The sequence below is a fragment of the Hemibagrus wyckioides genome, linkage group LG15, assembly GCF_019097595.1.
Source record: "Hemibagrus wyckioides isolate EC202008001 linkage group LG15, SWU_Hwy_1.0, whole genome shotgun sequence".
NCBI classification, from domain to species: domain Eukaryota; kingdom Metazoa; phylum Chordata; class Actinopteri; order Siluriformes; family Bagridae; genus Hemibagrus; species Hemibagrus wyckioides.
Genome location: NC_080724.1, coordinates 2092501 through 2106059, shown reverse-complemented (window position 1 = coordinate 2106059; position 13559 = coordinate 2092501). Strand labels below are relative to the sequence as shown.

The window sequence follows — 13559 nt, the reverse complement described above, 5'->3', positions numbered from 1 at the left end:
TGTGATCCGATCCAACAGACGAGCTACTGTTGCTCAAATTGCTGAAGAAGTTAATGCTGGTTCTGATAGAAAGGTGTCAGAATACACAGTGCAGGACGGGTCGGACCAACACAATATTAGGCAGGTGGTCATAATGTTATGCCAGTCCATATTCATTCTTGCTCTTCATCCCATTTGAAAACATTGAGAGTTTATGTACCGTCTATAACTCGTAGCCTATATTTTGAGGGGCGTGGCCACTACAGGACGCAGTGATGCTCATCGTTCATTGGATGGTTGAGATGAATAAAATGCTGCAGTTTAGACTGTCCCCCAGTCAGCTGACCGGTATCGCTGCTTAGTGGTGAGCCAGAGTCGCTGTCGGACTGTTGGAACACGTGAAGGATACTTCGAAGGAGACGAGCTGAGCTTATTCCACCACATCATTTCGTCTGGTCCAGAATGAAGGAGAGGAGGATAAGCGAGCCGCTGGTGGTCCGCTGTAAACTGGTTTTAGTGGGAGATGTTCAGTGCGGGAAAACGGCTATGTTACAAGTCCTGGCAAAGGACTGCTATCCAGAGGTAAGAGATCAACTAGTCTCTGTTTAATACTAGGTTTTATTGCTTAACCAGGGCCACGTGATTAAATGTAGATTAAACTACAGATTAAGGAGAAACTACTTATTATTTATGACCACTTTTTTCGACACTAGGGGATTTTTTTATCAGACGTGTAGGACAAGAAAGGTAGAAAGTAATAATAATAATAATAATAATAATAATAATAACAAATATTATTATTATTATTATTATTATTATTAAGAATTATTATTATTATTGTTGTTGTTATGTTGTTGTTGTTATTATTATGATGATGATGATTATTATAATTAATATTAATAATAATAAGAAGAAGATGAAGAAAAAGAATTATTATTATTGTTGTTGTTGTTGTTGTTTTTGTTGTTGTTAATTATTATTATTATTATTATTATTATTATTAAATGCAGATTAAAGCATGCTTGGTGCTCATAAACAAATCATAAAAATTCTTTTCTTTTCTTTTTTTCCCCAAAATATGATTCACACCACATAAAGAAGTGGATTCAAATATATTTTACTTTAAGATGCCCTAGAATCAACTAGAGAAAAAAAATCTGATACAAAAAGGCCTGGTCCTGTAACTTTAACGCACTAGTCTAAATAAACCATTTTAAAATGTCCTCATTATTTTTGTTTATTAACTTACCATAAATGTTCAACATTATCCAGTTAAATTGACCTTTTTTTAAAACATGGAATACATTTGCAGTTCATTGCTCAGTTTAATTATTTTAATATCGCCCGTTCTGTGCACACGATTTTATTCAAGTGCCTTTTTTTTCCTGTACACAAGCAGCAAACTGGACATGAGAGTTCCTGCTCCAGACCCAACTGAAATAAATAATCCTGGCTCTTTATTGTGATAATTTACAGACGTACATCCCAACGGTGTTCGAAAACTACACGTCAGGCCTGGAAGTAGAGGAACGACACATCGAGCTTAGTCTGTGGGACACTTCAGGTGAGAAATCTAAACTGTACCAAGTGTGTGAACATCTGCAGTGTTCATGAGTGGTTCCACATGAGTGGGGTGTGTCACATGTAGGTAGCATTAATAACTAGAGCAAATCATTTATTCTCAATACATTTTACACCAATCAGGCATAACATTATGACCACATGCCTAATATTGTGTTGGTGCTGACTCGTCCTGCACTGTATATTCTGACACCTTTCTATCAGAACCAGCATTAACTTCTTCAGCAATTTGAGCAACAGTAGCTCGTCAAATCCTTACACTTGTCCATTTTTCCTGCTTCTAACATCAACTTTGAGGACTAAATGTTGACTTGCTGCCTAATATATCCCACCCACTAACAGGCGCCATGATGAGGAGCTCATCAGTCTTATTCACTTCACCGGTCACTGGTCAGAATGTTATGTCTGATCAGTGTATGGAAATAACTAAAAGGTCCTTAATGTCCTTGTGCCATTAGCATAGATGAAGTCATTTTTGAATCGGTAAACATTTGATAGAATAGAATAGATACAGAGATTAAAAACAAACCCAGCTACAATCATGGAATCGCCCTCATGTCCAGATGGAAACAAACTTCCTATGGTTCTTATGCTACTGAGATTGATACCCTGCACTGTCTGATTATGGGTATAGATTAAGCGCTTGAGCTCAATCACAGAGATTTAAAGCAGATACCATCACCCTTTAAATGCCATGACCTCACTCCAGAGTGCACTGGAGGAAAGCTTTGAACTTTGCTCTCAAGGACAGTGTAGGATTTCTCCTGCATTAATAGTGCTTTGACCTCTTACTTGCGTTCAAGAGCTGATTTCCAGATCAATGTTGGTAATCGGAGAGAGTGTGAAAGCAATCAGCAGTCAGTTACTTAACCAAGCCTTCATTAAGCCGAGTAAACTTCATTAATTACGCATGGCCTCATTAGTAGATAACAGTCTGGGGGAATATGGGCAGATTGGTAATATCACACACACACACACACACACACACACACAGTCATAATTTTGTAAGGACAAGCTAAATGTCCTCACACTCTCCAAATTCATTAACTATTCCTATTAGGAGATCTAAATGTATTCCTATATGGAGATATCAAGCTTCACAAAGGGCTCAAAGATACACACACACACACACACATATACACATGCACAAATAACACACTGTATCTCTGTAATTATGACTAATTAGTCCTACCAATTACAGCAGAATATTTTCATCTCAGACATCTCTTCATATCAGATTGCTTGTATAATAAGAGGTTGTGGGTACTTTGGTCTTGTGACAAATTGACAGCATTTTAGATCTCTTCTACCGTATGGATGCTGGGAGTTGGTGCAGTGTTTCAGACGATTCCGATACTTAAGCCAAGGGCTCTTTGAAGCTGTGATGTACATGCTGCATAGTTTGTGATTTTATTGTAAATAAAAGATGCAGGAACTCCAGGGTTCAAGCCTTAGCTTGCTGTCTCTGCCGAATCGTGTATGCTGTCTGTGTGAGTTTTATCCAGTTCTTTGGTTTCCTCCTCTCTTCCAAAAACTTGCCTGTAGTTGCAGGAGGTGACCTGGCTACTGTACATTATGTTACTGTGTGTGTGTGTATGTATGTGTGTATGTGTGTATGTATGTGTGTATGTGTGTGTGTGTGTGTGTGAGACAGCCAAAAATATGTCTTTTTTAATGATTTTTTTATTGATGGTGGTAAAATTGTGGCATTGCTCCTGTAGGTTCTCCATATTACGATAACGTCAGGCCACTCTGCTATAGCGACTCCGACGCCGTGCTGCTCTGTTTCGACATCAGCCGACCAGACACTGTGGACAGCTCTCTGAAAAAGGTAAATACCTGTGTTTGTGTATACATATATATAGTGTCAGATATGTCCAGCTATGATAGCATTGTCCTTTCATAGTGGAAAGCCGAGATCACGGAATTCTGCCCCGATGCACGCATCCTCCTGGTTGCCTGTAAGACAGACCTGCGTACTGACGTGTGCACGCTGATGGAGCTGTCCACGCAAAAAATGGCCCCGATTTCTCAGGAACAGGTCACTCAGTCGCATCCGCTTGATTGATATCGCTTGATGTTTATCACGTCCGTTCATGTTCTCATGGCTCTATCACTATAGGGGTCTTCACTAGCAAAGCAGGTGGGAGCCGAGGCGTATCTGGAGTGTTCCGCGTTCACGTCAGAGAAAAGCATCCACAGCGTGTTCCGTTCAGCAGCGCTGGCTTGCCTTGAGAAACTTCAACCGCCCATCAAGCCAAGCCCCGCCCACCGGAAACGCCTCCTGCACCTGCCCAGCAAGAGTGAGCTTCTAAGCTCCTCCTTTAGCAAAGAGAGGACCAAGAGCTGTTCGGTCATGTGATCCAGACTTTCTGCTCCCTGGGGGAGATCGACAAGGGCAGTTTTGAAGGAAGACCTGAGGTCGTGACCTTCTGTCTGCTCCTATCGCTACACTCTCAACGTTTTGCCTTTTCAGTTAATGCATCCTATTTCTTCATCGCAAAGAACGGAAGGTCAACTGATTCTGTTCAATACACAGGTTTATGTTAAAAGCATTTAATTCACACAAACCTCATGCACTGTTTAATTAAATGTGCTATTATTCATTTATGGTGCGTATATATAACGGAGAGCTGCACCGTCCATGAGTTTCAGCTATAACAATAATTCTCCCTGTACAGAGTTACTAGACAGTTAATAAGAAAAGTTATTAAATGGTTGTCTGGTCATTTATGCGAAAGAAAGCGACACAGGAAGATGTGATTTTGTTAGAGGGCACAAAAAGGTCAGGGTGTAACTACGGAGGTTTTTGATGGAATGTGAAATCACATGTAGGAAGAGAGAGTGTGTGCTCTGTCTCTCACATGCATGCACAGGCAACAATTCATCCCTCTCCTGTCCATCTCTACATTTCAGCAGATGAATAATGAAGAGAACAGATATCCCTGACAGTCCTTGAAATTGCGTAAACAACATGTCTTGTGATGGCCTTGTGATGGGGTTTGAACGAGTCTTGACCTTAGAGTAGCTCTGTGCCATGGAAGAGCATGTCAGAGCAGGACAGAAGAGATTAGAGGGATTAGATGAGGAGACAGGATGACATTTTATCCCAGACAAGTCTGATGAGAGATTAGTTATAAGGTAATCCTACTGAACGTGCCTGATTATCTGGCATTTTTAATGATCGGGTGTCTCTTGGATTGATGTCTCATAATTAGTTTATTTAGACTTGACTGGACTGTGAATTATCACTCAGTTCAATGCAGCCACTATATCTATCTGCATCTGTTACTCCAAATATTCCTATGCGTATCTGGAAAAACACAAAATGTGGCCGTGGTTTTGAGTGAAACCTACAAATCTCTGCCCCTGGAAACACTGCAGTAAGAGGGAAAAAGGAGCACTGTACAAATGCCCCACTTCATCAATCCAACTGTTTTTATGTTTGTGTACAGGATCTCAATTCCACAAACACACACCTGTAGTCTCGAACAGATGCCCTGTGAATTTCCCATTCACATCTGTGTTTATATTTGTTTAGAACACACATCTGTTCAACCCAAATAATGTATTTGTATTTAGAGCTGATAAAAAAATATATCCGCAGGAGCTGATCTTATTGCTACTTGAAGAAACCTGATCAGTGAAGTCATCTTTATAAAACAATTGTACTAAATTGCATTCAAGTTATTTTATACACCGATCAGGCATAACATTATGAGCAGTGAGAGGTGAAGTGAATAAGACTGATGATCTCCTCATCATGGCACCTGTTAGTGGGTGGGATATATTCGACAGCAAGTGAACATTTTGTCCTCAAAGTTGATGTTAGAAGCAGGAAAAATGGACAAGTGTAAGGATTTGAGCTTTGAGTTTGACGAAGGGCCAAATTGTGATGGCTAGACCACTGGATCAGAGCATCTCCAAAACTGCAGCTCTTGTGGGGTGTTCCCGGTCTGCAGTGGTCAGTATCTATCAAAAGTAGTCCAAGGAAGGAACAGTGGTGAACCGGTGACAGGGACATAGATGCCCAAGGCTCATTGATACACGTGGGGAGAGAAGGCTGGCCCGTGTGATCCGATCCAACAGACGAGCTACTGTTGCTCAGATTGCTGAAGAAGTTAATGCTGGTTCTGATAGAAAGGTGTCAGAATACACAGTGCAGGACGGGTCAGGGCTGTTTTGGCAGCATCAACCCAATATTAGGCAGGTAGTCATAATGTTATGCCTGGTCGGTGTATACAGACTTCACCCCCCCCAGTAAACCTCATAAAAACAAATTGAATAACAGCTCAATTTAAAGGTAACATCCTGAAAAACATACAGCGACAATACCCTTGGGAATCCACTTGTAAACCATATATCGATTTTTATATCAGTTTAACAAGATGAAGAGCGCCTGACTCAGCATCTGTCAGCGATAAGATCAGATGCTTTCGGGACAGCATGGTGTATCGCACGAGCAAACATTAGTCTTTAAAGCTCACAGGCTGGGCCTGTTTCATCTCTGAACACCCGGTTCTGTTTTCTTAGCTCGTGGCTCAGTTGTGTCCAGTTCAACTCTACGATACGTCGTTGGATTTGTTGTAAGAATGGACAGGTGGCAGAAGATTTAGTGCAATATTTGTTACATACACCCCCTTACGCGTCTTACAGAAGATGCATACAACTATGCACTGTGCCGGAATGCTGCAGTGTTGCCTAGCAACAATCCAGGATGTACGGCACTCTTCGGTGCTGATGGAGGAAAAGTAGTAAGGATGGGTTATTTCATCATGGCATTACACACAGACCTGTACCTGAGGCTATAGTGAAATATACTCGCATACGCTCCCTACAAAGTTCTTGCTAATGAGACTTTAGTGCAGTGATTCAATTATGCTATTTATGTGTGAAATGCAGCTTAAAGCACCATGTGTCTAGTGTTACTGTAATTTATTTTAGAAAAATGTTTCTGTGGTTTTCTCTCAACTGGTTTCATTAAAAAATGGCTTTATTGTGTTAAATACTGATTTATTGTGTGTTGGTGCAGAGTTTAGGATGATTCCAGCACTGCGGTAGATCAATAGAATCCCCCTCCTCCACACCGGTGAGGCAGTGCACACACCCCCTGGGGTTTGGAGTCTGATGGCTCTGGTGTAGATGAGGTGTTTGTCTCTCAATATAATGGTTCCACGCATCCGGGCGGCTCCCTGGGATGCAGCGAAATTGTTTTGCTGGTTTCCAGTGTATTACATGAATATTGCACACGCTGAGTAGCTCACTTGCTCTTCACAACCAAGCTTGAGAAATAAGCATGTCCATCAAATGTCCAGTGAAATTGTTCTGTGACCAGAACTGTCATAAATATATGATGTTCATGACAATTATGACAAGAACATAATCAGGGTCTGTTCTTAAATCATTCATGAGCCTGTATTCTGACATTCTTGGGTCCTTAACCTTCTCCACTTCTGGGTTGCCATATCATGTCCAAGCTTTGTAGCTTCCTAAACAGGAAAATATTTCACTCCGCTGTATTTGTATGTGTGACAATAAACTTTCTTTTTTTTTTCTTTATTTGGTCATGTACCATTTCCTATCCTTTTGCTGTCCGCTATCAGAGCTACCAGGAATGGCAACATAACACTAAGGACAATCTGTCCTCTTCTACATACCTGGAGAGTGTGATTATAAATGATTATAAACACCAGAGAGTGTGATTATAAATGATTATAAACACCAGAGTGTGATTATAAATGATTATAAACACCAGAGTGTGATTATAAATGATTATAAACACCAGAGTGTGATTATAAATGATTATAAACACCAGAGAGTGTGATTATAAATGATTATAAACACCAGAGAGTGTGATTATAAATGATTATAAACACCAGAGAGTGTGATTATAAATGATTATAAACACCAGAGAGTGTGATTATAAATGATTATAAACACCAGAGAGTGTGATTATAAATGATTATAAACACTGAGAGTGTGATTATAAATGATTATAAACACCAGAGAGTGTGATTATAAATGATTATAAACACTGAGAGTGTGATTATAAATGATTATAAACACCGGAGAGTGTGATTATAAATGATTATAAACACTGAGAGTGTGATTATAAATGATTATAAACACTGAGAGTGTGATTATAAATGATTATAAACACTGAGAGTGTGATTATAAATGATTATAAACACCGGAGAGTGTGATTATAAATGATTATAAACACCGGAGAGTGTGATTTTAAATTATTATAAACACCGGAGAGTGTGATTATAAATGATTATAAACACCGGAGAGTGTGATTATAAATGATTATAAACACCGGAGAGTGTGATTATAAATGATTATAAACACCAGAGAGTGTGATTATAAATGATTATAAACACCAGAGAGTGTGATTATAAATGATTATAAACACCAGAGAGTGTGATTATAAATGATTATAAACACTGAGAGTGTGATTATAAATGATTATAAACACCGGAGAGTGTGATTTTAAATGATTATAAACACCAGAGTGTGATTATAAATGATTATAAACACCAGAGTGTGATTATAAATGATTATAAACACCAGAGTGTGATTATAAATGATTATAAACACCAGAGAGTGTGATTATAAATGATTATAAACACCAGAGAGTGTGATTATAAATGATTATAAACACCAGAGAGTGTGATTATAAATGATTATAAACACTGAGAGTGTGATTATAAATGATTATAAACACCAGAGAGTGTGATTATAAATGATTATAAACACCAGAGTGTGATTATAAATGATTATAAACACCAGAGTGTGATTATAAATGATTATAAACACCAGAGTGTGATTATAAATGATTATAAACACCAGAGAGTGTGATTATAAATGATTATAAACACCAGAGAGTGTGATTATAAATGATTATAAACACTGAGAGTGTGATTATAAATGATTATAAACACCAGAGAGTGTGATTATAAATGATTATAAACACCAGAGAGTGTGATTATAAATGATTATAAACACCAGAGAGTGTGATTATAAATGATTATAAACACCAGAGAGTGTGATTATAAATGATTATAAACACCAGAGAGTGTGATTATAAATGATTATAAACACTGAGAGTGTGATTATAAATGATTATAAACACTGAGAGTGTGATTATAAATGATTATAAACACCAGAGAGTGTGATTATAAATGATTATAAACACTGAGAGTGTGATTATAAATGATTATAAACACTGAGAGTGTGATTATAAATGATTATAAACACTGAGAGTGTGATTATAAATGATTATAAACACCGGAGAGTGTGATTATAAATGATTATAACCACCGGAGAGTGTGATTTTAAATTATTATAAACACCGGAGAGTGTGATTATAAATGATTATAAACACCGGAGAGTGTGATTATAAATGATTATAAACACCAGAGAGTGTGATTATAAATGATTATAAACACCAGAGAGTGTGATTATAAATGATTATAAACACCAGAGAGTGTGATTATAAATGATTATAAACACCAGAGTGTGATTATAAATGATTATAAACACTGAGAGTGTGATTATAAATGATTATAAACACCAGAGAGTGTGATTATAAATGATTATAAACACTGAGAGTGTGATTATAAATGATTATAAACACCAGAGAGTGTGATTATAAATGATTATAAACACCAGAGAGTGTGATTATAAATGATTATAAACACTGAGAGTGTGATTATAAATGATTATAAACACCAGAGAGTGTGATTATAAATGATTATAAACACCAGAGAGTGTGATTATAAATGATTATAAACACCAGAGAGTGTGATTATAAATGATTATAAACACTGAGAGTGTGATTATAAATGATTATAAACACCAGAGAGTGTGATTATAAATGATTATAAACACCAGAGAGTGTGATTATAAATGATTATAAACACCGGAGAGTGTGATTATAAATGATTATAAACACCGGAGAGTGTGATTATAAATGATTATAAACACCAGAGAGTGTGATTATAAATGATTATAAACACCAGAGAGTGTGATTATAAATGATTATAAACACTGAGAGTGTGATTATAAATGATTATAAACACTGAGAGTGTGATTATTAATGATTATAAACACCAGAGAATGTGATTATAAATGATTATAAACACCAGAGAGTGTGATTATAAATGATTATAAACACTGAGAGTGTGATTATAAATGATTATAAACACTGAGAGTGTGATTATAAATGATTATAAACACCAGAGAGTGTGATTATAAATGATTATAAACACCAGAGAGTGTGATTATAAATGATTATAAACACCAGAGAGTGTGATTATAAATGATTATAAACACCAGAGAGTGTGATTATAAATGATTATAAACACCAGAGAGTGTGATTATAAATGATTATAAACACTGAGAGTGTGATTATTAATGATTATAAACACTGAGAGTGTGATTTTAAATGATTATAAACACTGAGAGTGTGATTATAAATGATTATAAACACTGAGAGTGTGATTATAAATGATTATAAACACTGAGAGTGTGATTATAAATGATTATAAACACCAGAGAGTGTGATTATAAATGATTATAAACACTGAGAGTGTGATTATAAATGATTATAAACACCAGAGTGTGATTATAAATGATTATAAACACCAGAGAGTGTGATTATAAATGATTATAAACACTGAGAGTGTGATTATAAATTATTATAAACACCAGAGTGTGATTATAAATGATTATAAACACCGGAGAGTGTGATTATAAATGATTATAAACACCAGAGAGTGTGATTATAAATGATTATAAACACTGAGAGTGTGATTATAAATCATTATAAACTATTTTACTAATATAAAAACAGAGAATGATCTAAATGGACCATTTTTACAGTATTTGTAATGATGAATTAAATGCGGCATTTTTGGACAGCCAGGCAGAAATATGCTGCTTCCCTGAGCACTTCACGTGGTCTGTGAGATATATGGAGCAGAAGCTGAGTAGATGAAAGCAAATGTCTCTTGTTTGCACAGACGTATTGGAGAAATGTGGTTTAATTCTGGAGCTCAGTGAGGCAGTGTTTAGGTTCGCTTAAAAACCAAATAGTGCTTCTCCCATTAGTATACTTTTAATTAACCTGATAATTATTCTGAGACCAGGGATACCAGGTTCTGCATATAATATCTCCTGCAATTCAAAAATGTCCACCTCGCTTAGCTTATTTTCCTTTGGAGAAATATATTGAATATCTGAAAATTTGGGGGCGTGTTAGCTTCCAAAAACTAAAAAAATATATTATCTTATCTTATGTTGTTTTGTTTTATCTTTTCTTTTCTTTTTTTGTCTTGTCTTGTCTTGTCTACAGTACATACATATTCATTTAGTACACTGTTCACTCTGAATAAAGTATTTGTACTGGGGTTCTTCTCTACTGCAGTGCTACGTTTCTTGAAACTTAACCTCACCCTTCTTTTTGTTTTCCTTGTTTTCTAGCTCAGGGTTCAAATAAGACACTGGGACATCTCTGAGCTCCCCAAACTAAAAGCGCACCCTTCCCCCAGTAGGCAAACACACACACACACACAGTGCTGGGGCATAGTGATGATGATAATGCCCTGGGGCTACACTGATGATGGATGCTCATGTTGGGCCATTTAATTAGCTGTCTCTGACTACACAGCGTCAGGGGATCAGTCTGAGGGGCAGCGTGAAGTGACGGAGGAAGTGTTAATATTTATGAGTTGTACTGTATGTTGGTGAAAAAATAATGCTCTGTTACAATATTAATATCACAATATTCACTTGCTATTCATTCTGACCAAAAGCTATGAGAGGCATTTTGTACAAATTGTAGCATATGAAATCCAACAGAGAGTAAAATAGCACGGTAAATAACTCATTAGGGTCATGGTATGCTGAGAATAATACCTAAAAACACAGGGTGGCTTTGACACCAGAACTCAGATTACGCAGTTCTCCTCTCTATGCTGAGTGTTTTGATATGTCACATGTCCATGGTGCGTTAATTCTAGTACATTTAACAAGATTTACAAGATTTATAGATGCGAGTCTGACAAATGATCCGAACTTCCCATCACTAATACGATTGATGGAGTACAGCATAAATTTCATGTATTCTTATATCAAAATCATCTCATACAGCAGAAAATCCTGAATATTATTTTTAACTACGCACATTTAAATCACACTACTTTTTAAATGTTTATCATTTTAAATAATTCTACAAAAATCCAACATGCCACAGGACGAAGTGAGAGCCATAAAATGGGAGTTGTTTTGTATAAAACTAGCTCTTTCCTGCCACACACACTATCCCCAAAGCACAAAGCATTTCCTCTGTTTCAGAAAGGAAAAACTCAGCAAATCCTTTCATTATTCCGACCCAAGAACAATTCCACCAAGATCAATAATGGTTAAATGATTGTATTACGTATGTAGTGAGTCTCCTCTCACTTAATATCTCATGAGATTTCACATGCTGAATCAAATACTCAGAAGAGTATAGTTATTTCTCAAACCTATAGACAAAGAGTATTGCATTCTGTCTGCAGGAAATTGCTGTACAATAAAGCCACTCAAATGAATTTTATGAAATCTATTTTTAATGTAAGAAAACACAAAATGCAATACATGTTGAATAAAAAATGCATGTTGAATTAATTATTGCCAAAAATTTTGGGACGTCTGCCTTTACATGCACATGAATGTAATATGGAGCTGTCCCGCCCTTTGCAGCTATAACAGCTTCAACTCTTCTGGGAAGGCTTTCCACAAGGTTTAGGAGTGTGTTTATCGAAATTTTGGACCATTCCTCTAGAAGTGCATTTGTGAGGTCAGGCACTGATGTTGGACGAGAAGGTCTGGCTCACAGTCTCCGCTCTAATTCATCCCAAAGGTGTTCTATGAGGTTGAGGTCAGGACTCTGTGCAGGCCAGTCAAGTTCCTCCACACCAAACTCACTCATCCATGTCTTTATGGACCTTGCTTTGGTCACTGGTGTACAGTCATGTTGGAACAGGAAGGGGTCATCCCCAAACTGTTCCCACAAAGAGCATGAAATTGTCCAAAATGTCTTGGTATGAAGCTGAAGCATTAAGAGTTCCTTTCACTGGAACTAAGGTTAAACATCAGGTTGAACAGTAACTCATTCTTTATTAAAGGGAAAGGTGATTTGGTTGGAGGTGGAATATACCTGGATGGAAATGGAATAAGAAATGTATAGACAAGACTGTGGGTTATTTTAAAGCTAGATTGAGAATGAAATACCTCAACTTCAGCCTCAACTTACCTACAAAGCCTAAAAGCATCAGAGAGAGAGAGAGAGAGAGAGAGAGAGAGAGGTAGCATGAAAACATGAGTATTATGCTTGTCTTTCAGTGTCAGACAATGCCCTTATGATGGGAGGAACGTAGTCATAGCAACACTAAGTGTGTGAAGCTGTATAAAATGTGAATACAGAGATTCACATCTATGAATTCAAAGGCAAGGAGTGGGTCAGATTAAATATTTAATGGACACCTATCTGGTTTGTATGTGTCTCGCAGCCGATCCTTCCTTTCTCTCATCTCGTCTCTGCTGAGAAATCTCTGATGAGAACAAAAGGACTTTCCAGTCATAATGAGCCTAAAGCATATCTGCACTACCATTCTAATTAAAAGGGATGCACATCAGTGATGGTTGATTGGGATATTGTCAGGAGATGGGAAAGCTATAATCTAATATCTATCACTAGCTCCATAATGAAACTATTGAGCAGTGCATTATACCGGGAGGTCTCATCAATGGCATAAAAGTAGTGATAGAGGGCCAGCTTTCTTTCACACACACACACACACACACACACACACACACACACACACACACTTAAAATGAGATTTTTAATGATTTCTAAGATTTTTTACATGTTCAGTATGCAGTATTTCCATCCAAAGATCAAATATATTTGTGTAATTTGTAGTTTAATTCAGCAATATGTGATTATTCTA

General features: G+C 37.0%; 1 protein-coding gene across 1 annotated transcript; it reads left to right on the top strand.

Annotated features, from left to right (window-relative positions):
• Positions 1-299: 299 nt before the first annotated feature.
• rnd1a (Rho family GTPase 1a) lies at positions 300-7194 on the top strand. Its single transcript, XM_058409089.1, has 5 exons — positions 300-561; positions 1456-1543; positions 3282-3391; positions 3467-3601; positions 3683-7194. The coding sequence occupies exons 1-5, from the start codon at positions 442-444 to the stop codon at positions 3920-3922; spliced, it is 693 nt and encodes a 230-aa protein (XP_058265072.1). The 5' UTR covers positions 300-441; the 3' UTR covers positions 3923-7194.
• The last annotated feature ends 6365 nt before the right edge of the window (positions 7195-13559 follow it).

Excerpts from the sequence above, each read along its gene's own strand:
- rnd1a (XM_058409089.1), top strand. The coding sequence starts at position 442 with ATGAAGGAGAGGAGGATAAGCGAGCCGCTGGTGGTCCGCTGTAAACTG. Across the intron at positions 1,544-3,281 it reads TAGTCTGTGGGACACTTCAG|GTTCTCCATATTACGATAAC; the intron begins GTGAGAAATCTA and ends TTGCTCCTGTAG. Across the intron at positions 3,602-3,682 it reads CCCCGATTTCTCAGGAACAG|GGGTCTTCACTAGCAAAGCA; the intron begins GTCACTCAGTCG and ends CTATCACTATAG.